We start from the raw sequence: 6,848 nt of genomic DNA on the forward strand, positions 1-6,848 counted from the left end.
CGATGAAGTACCGGCTGTAGAACCCAAACTGTCTGTCGAGAGAAGGGACCACCTCGATGGCCTCCTTCCTCAAGAGAGTGTTAACTTCTTGTTCCATTACCAGAGCCTGCTCGGGGCCCACCAGAGTGGGAATGAACCCGTTGAAACGAGGCAGAGAAGAACCGAACTGATTCGGTAGCCTCTTCTACAGTGTGCAGGACCCACTGAGACACATTTGGCAGAAGTTTCCGCGCTGCCAAAAAGGTCTACTAAGGGATAATGAGATAATGAATGAGATCTCTGGTGTAATCAGCACGGCCTCTTAATACCGCTACGTTTCTGGGCGGTGACTGAGAGAAGCGCTCGCCGAAGACCACTGCGCCCTGAAGCACCGTAGGTGGCAGGGTTGGCAGATCGATCTCCTGAGCGCCGGTGAAGGCTCCCTCCTCAAAAAGGCAGTAACAAACGCTCGCAAGAGAGCTGACTCTGCGTGCTTCGATTATTATATAATATCATATTAGACTGGAGGTGTTGACATTTCTCACTCCTGCCTCAAACCCCTCAGACACCCAGCTTGAAAAGAGTCTAACAAGCAAAGGCGCAAAAACAGCATGTTCTAAGAGTATAAAGTGATGAATGATAGAGGACAAGTCCTTACAAAGTTTAAACTGGAGATTGTGCCTCTAAACAAGCAGAGCTTCACATTTCCCAAAATTATTAAAGCACGAGTCAGTCTTGTATAAAGCCAATAGCCGGTAGTTACAGTTCGCTGGTCTTCAAAACTCCTGAAACTTCTTTAAAATTACCCTAATTACAATGAGAATACAAAGTGTCATTTGAAAAAAAGAAACAAAAAAAAAGAAAGAAAAAATTCAAGTCTCACTGCAATACTGTGGGACCCCCACTTTACTCAGTTCTGCTGTATGAGAAAGTAAGGGGGAAAGATGGAAAGGTCCCAAATTTCCATAACCATATTGTTGGGACACAGCCCTGGCAGTCTAGAGAACAAGGCATGGCATCACTCTTTAAACACTGAGCCATTTTCCACAGTTCCTTGTTCTTTTAAGATTTTCTATCCCTCCTTTTTATTTTAAATATTAACAGACCTTATAAAAGTACAACATTTGAAAGGAAATTGTAAGAAAAGAAGCAATGATTACTTTGAGTTCATTCAATCATTTGAATGATTACACAAATGTGGCTAGTCTCCTCTGATCTGTGCTATGAGAAGCACAGACGTTCAGCACACAGCAGATGTATTCACAGAAGGCTTCACTAAAGAGTGCATTCAGCTAACCAATGATATGTAGTCGGTCATTCAGATTGAAGATGTCACACACACACACACACACACACACACACACAATATATATATATATATATATAGCTTCTGTCATCATTTACTCATCTTCATGTCGTTCAAAACACATGACTTTATTTCTTTCATGAAACATAAACAGACATATTTTAAAGAATCGTGCTAGTCACTCTTGCAATTATGATGCTGACTTTCAAGCTTCAATATGCAAAAATACAACAAAGTATCATAAAAGTGGCCCTACAACTTAAATTCCAAATCTTCTGAAGCCATATAGCAAAAAAAAAAAAGATTAAATATCTGCTTGATTTCAGATTTTTCAGTGAATCTCTTTATCTGGTTGGCAAACCAATCTGAATCCTTTGTCCATGAATCAAACAGATTCATTCATCCATTCGCAGTGGTTCTCAAGTTCAGTGGATAACCAATTTAATGCCTGTATGTTTCTAAAACAAAACTATGGTTTGATTTGTAAGGACTTGAGATATAGTTCACAAGCTGTATTAAACACTGTTATGGTGTTTCTAAAGCATTATGCTTTCTGAAGCTAGAAATTGTCTGTCTCCATGGGGACTAAGAATAAGGACCAGAAGATTTCTTCAAAATGTCTCCTTTTACATTCCATAGATGGAAAAAAATGGGTTTAGAATGACATAAGGATGAGTAAATGATGACAGGATTTTCATGTTTGGCTGAACTACCCCTTTAACTATTCCTTTAAATATTCAGAATGTATGTTGGCAGTAGTATGAATTAAACATACAGAATCTTAGCTGTTTGAACTAGCCTTTGACAAAGTCATCCATTGATTTGGAGACCAGGCCCTTACCTTCAGCTAATGCCAGATGACCCCCGTGAACCAAGCAGATGGTGAGAAGCACCAGAGAGGAGCAGATGACCCTCATGACTCCCTCCTTCAGCACCTAACCATGATAAAAAAGAATAAGTGAACAGGTGAGAAGGAAACAGCAGACAGAGACGAGTGTAAATAATCAGGAAACAGGTGTGTTAAGAAATATTGTTATAAGCTCATTGGTACGCCTTTTGACACATTGCCATTGTTTTACATTTAATACCATACATCTGCAATAAAAATAGTTTCTAAATAATTGCTGGAAAGTGTAAGAAAGCATGTGGGAGCAGTCATAATCAATACAGCGTTTAATGGCCAGATTAATAATGGTGCCTATTAGGTTGGATGGGTGCTTTTTTAGAGTATAAATTGTGCTAATGATCCAAAGAATTTCCAATAAAGCTTTGTAACCCATGACGTTTGACGATTATCATTACTGTGTCCATCTGTCCCTCTCAGTAACAGCAACACAATGGTTCACCACATTGAATACTAAATATACGTTGTATACTGCCTGATATTTATATATATAGATATGTGAAACATCAGCCATATCCACTATAAATGTTTCAAACTGTGCATGAACTCATGTGTTTCATGTTTAATTCATTCAAGTGTTATCCAGTTATCATCTTGGAAATAAAAAATAATTTGCCTTTTTTTATACCATTTTTTAAAAAATATAAATGGTATAATAATTAAGTCAAGGAAGACACGTTAAAATATGCAGCTGATATTAAAAGTAGAACATAATGCATTGTGGGGTACAGCATACATTAAGTAATTTATGCACAAGAAAATCTGCATGTTATGCAGAGTACACTACATAAGCTTGGGGGTTGGTAAGATCTTTTAAATGTTTTTGCAATTAGTTTTGTATAATCACCTAGGATGCATTTACTTGATTAGAAATACAGTAAAACAGTAATATTGTGTAACATTATTACAATTTAAAACAACTTATTCCTGTGATGCAAAGGTTAATTTTCAGCATCATTAATTCAGTCTTCAGTGTCACACGATCCTTCAGAAATCATTCTAATATGCTCATCTGAAGCTCAAGAAACATTTACTTTATTATCAATGTTGAAAACAGTTGTTTAGTGAACAGTGCTCCTTAATGTTTTAGTGTATTTTTCAGGATTCTTTGATGAATAATGCATCCTTGCTGATAAAAAATAATAATAATTATATTTTAATATTATTAATTATAGAGAACAGATACCAGAAGAGTAGTAAGGTAATATCATACAAAATACTAAAATAGCTGATACAGGATGTTGACAAAGAAACAAAAAAATAAATAAAATAAAATAAAAAAAACCTGTTTCTTATGTGTACTGATGTATTATGTGTATTATGTCAGTGCATATGGAGGGATTCAGCACCTTTAATTGCTTGTAACAAAGGAATGAAGAACCCAACTGGACTATCAAGCATGCCTCAGATATATTTACCGGTGTTCACAGAACCATCACCACCTCCCGTTTACAGACATGCTGCTCACTCAAAGTGACCCTCACTGGCATGTCTGGACATGAACCTGTCAGAGTGATGCATTAGTCAGAAAGCCCGAGGGGAGAAGGTCTACTCCTCGTCCTTTTATGGCTTTCTTGTAAATTTCAGCCCATTGGTGATGTGTGTGCAGGCAACACTTAATCTGCATCCTCCGACTAAGGTCATATAACCTGTAGGCTCTGTACCAGTTGAGACACCAAAAGTGCAGGTTTCATGCGAAATTACACCACCCCAGAGTAGGCTATACGCTATCACCTGAAGATGAGAAACACTCTACCTTCTCTCACCGGCCGTCCACATGTCTGTTTGTATCATTCTGATTCAGTTATTTACAAAGCACATTCCAGCTCGCTTCTAACTGCAAAATCAACAGTGTTCTTGTAAACAAGACAACATCCATTTCAGGTGAGCGAGGCGGAGATACTCCATTATCTGTATTCAATGCCTCTGGGCAATTTCTCATTACCATTCGCTTCCACGCACAGAAAAAGGAATGGAAATTAAAGCTTGTGCTTGTTTTGTTCCCTTTTCACTTTGTTTGCCGTGCAGCGAGAACAGCTGGACCACGCAGATAAAGGAAAGAGTCTCTCTTGCGTTCTGTCTTGGCTCAGTGCCCGGCAATCTGAAGTGAATGTCTATAGTCGAAATGACAAAAGCACTAGTTAGGGAATCAAGTATGTGGGCTACAAACGCACCGGGACGACAATTCACAGTGTTTCAATGAAAGATTGATAGTTACAATCAATCTATGCATGCGAAAACAATAATTCGGGACCATCTAAGAGAATGGCTAAAAGTGACAATGTGCATTTTTAATAAACTAGCGCTTTAATTAGCTATTGTTAAAATGTCTACAGTCATTTTGTTTTGCAGACTGCTGACAGGAAGAAGGCTGTCAAGAAGGCGCGTAGTGTGTTGTTTTCATGTCAGAATCTGAGAGCTCAGGGAAAGAGGGAGCGCTAAACTCTCTCTCTCTCTTCAGAGCAGTGCAAACAAGCAACAAGCCGTATTTTTATGCCTATTTTACGTATATAGTGCTGTCAGTTAATCGCTGGGTTATAAACACCTCTTAAAATCACTATTTTGGGAAGGCAGGGTGCTAAAAATGTCACTGGTGTGAAGGCCTAATGATATGACATCACAAACAATCTAAAAGTTAAACAGAAAGTTAGACTGAACCTGGTGCATATACCCAATTTTTTCGAAAGAGCACACAGCATTTGGTTACAAGAACCTGCGAGTTAGAGACACATCAAACACAAGCAGAGAGCAATCCAGAGAGATTTATAATGGGGTCTGTGGCATTTGTAATCATGTCTGCGGCACTGTTTAACCTTCAATTACAGCTGTTTTGCAATCATTCTTCTCCAAAGGAGCATTTATCCTTTTGTTTTTGTTTTTTGATACAGCGTCTTTCTTCTCACTGAAGGCAGAGTCTGGTTTGCTTGAAGCTTGGTTTGTCAAACTAGACCTAATTAGTGATGGGAATGTGTGGCAAATCCGGCAAATGGGAATAGTCTGTGTCTAAAAGTTATGCTGCAAACGTCTCTTCACCTTGTCTTCCCCTGCATTAGCAGCAGATGGTTTTATCATCAGAAAGAGCATGCATTTTTTCCACTCCCACGGGCTGAATTTAAAAAAAAAATCCCTTTGTATACCCTTGGCAGACAGTAAGCTGAAAAGGTTTAGAAAGAGATTATTAATGAACTATGGTCTGTATCAAATTTAAAAAGTACCTTGCCAGGGGGTTGCATTAAAGAAGCGTCCTGATTACACTTTGAAAGTTGCATCATTGTTGACAAGCAAAATTTGAAGTGTCTAAAAAAAAAAAAATATATATATATATATATATATAATATATATCTGAGAGAAGCGTTAGATTGCACAGCTGCAGAGTGCAGATGCGTCCCCTCCTCCTCATGCTGACAGCATCACAGGGATGTGATCATATTCCAAACGTCACTGTGACACGCAGCTGTCCAGATGCGCTGGTGGAAAAAGCAGCGCGTATTCTGTCTTAGACAATATATTACTTTAAACGATACTGCAATGATTTGCATAAAAGCATAGAGGCAAATGAAATTTACGTAATATTGTTATTAAATATAATATTTATAACTAAGCGAAATAGCAAACTATAATTATTACAAAAATGAACATTTCTGTTCGTATTGTTTGTTTTTGTTATTACAAACATAATAAAAGTATGCAGCAAATTATAATAAAGCGCAGCGATCTGAATACCCGGAGCGCGCGAGTTATAACGCTCTACCGCTAGGGGGCCAAGATTAGGGCAACAAATCAAAAAGTTTTTACCACAAACCAAAGTGGTAAAAAGTGATAAAAGAAAAACCATTTGCACTAATTGCAAGTGCAATCCGACAGCACGTGGCACATTAAAACTGTAATGAAAACGGGACCGAAAAACGATGTGAACAGCACATTTGAATGAAGGAAATACATTAAATCGGCTACAATATAGAAAGAAACATTCCTATTATTTGCATCCCCACAAAGCATTAAACGGGTGCTTACATGCATACAGTATATAGACTAATAAATTATTTTTTAAACTATATAGAATAGGCTACAAATGTCCCGTTTCATTAGCCTAAATTATAATTAATAAAAACTTGATCTATAGCTATCCCCGGGGAGTTTGCAAGGATCCTCGCCCCCGTAAAGATTCCCGATATGTCAGAACCAAAAACACATAATTTTACCTTCTGTGATCGTTAATCCAATGAATTATAGCAGCATTAATAAGCAGAAAACTCTTCTTAGTGTAATCCAGTTTGCTGAAAGAGCTTCCAAGAGTCCTCTCTAGCGCGGATAAAGTTTTTGCCTGGGAGTTCTCCTTCTCCAACTTCTTTCTCCCCTCCCCTCAGAGTTGTTTTACTAAACTTTCCCTTCGCTGTCCTTCCTCGATGGGAGAATCTCCAGGATACGCTTGATGACATCATCAGCTGCTCTGGCGGAGTGTGGAAACGCGCCGCAGGCTTTTCTTTCCGCTGCCGCCTCCCACAAGTCCTGCTTTGTTTGATTTCTCCTTTTCAACTATGATTCCACGACTGAGGAACTTATCTTTATCTGAGGTCATGCTAATGCAGACAACGCTGTGGGTAAAACGGGTCATATGTGACTGAATACCAAAGGCAAAATATTACAAACTACTGCCAC

At 38.3% G+C, this 6,848-nt stretch overlaps 1 protein-coding gene across 1 annotated transcript in view; it reads right to left on the reverse strand.

Annotated features, from left to right (window-relative positions):
- The window catches only part of col16a1 (collagen, type XVI, alpha 1), a 70,105-nt gene extending 63,520 nt beyond the window's left edge, over window positions 1-6,585 (reverse strand). Inside the window, 2 exon segments of the mRNA XM_016530396.1 lie at window positions 2,127-2,220; window positions 6,392-6,585. Coding sequence (XP_016385882.1) covers window positions 2,127-2,202 — 76 coding nt within the window. The 5' untranslated portion in view covers window positions 2,203-2,220; window positions 6,392-6,585.
- Between the last annotated feature and the right edge of the window lie 263 nt (window positions 6,586-6,848).

Source organism: Sinocyclocheilus rhinocerous, unplaced genomic scaffold (assembly GCF_001515625.1).
Source record: "Sinocyclocheilus rhinocerous isolate Xijiao unplaced genomic scaffold, SAMN03320098_v1.1 scaffold781, whole genome shotgun sequence".
Taxonomy (NCBI): domain Eukaryota; kingdom Metazoa; phylum Chordata; class Actinopteri; order Cypriniformes; family Cyprinidae; genus Sinocyclocheilus; species Sinocyclocheilus rhinocerous.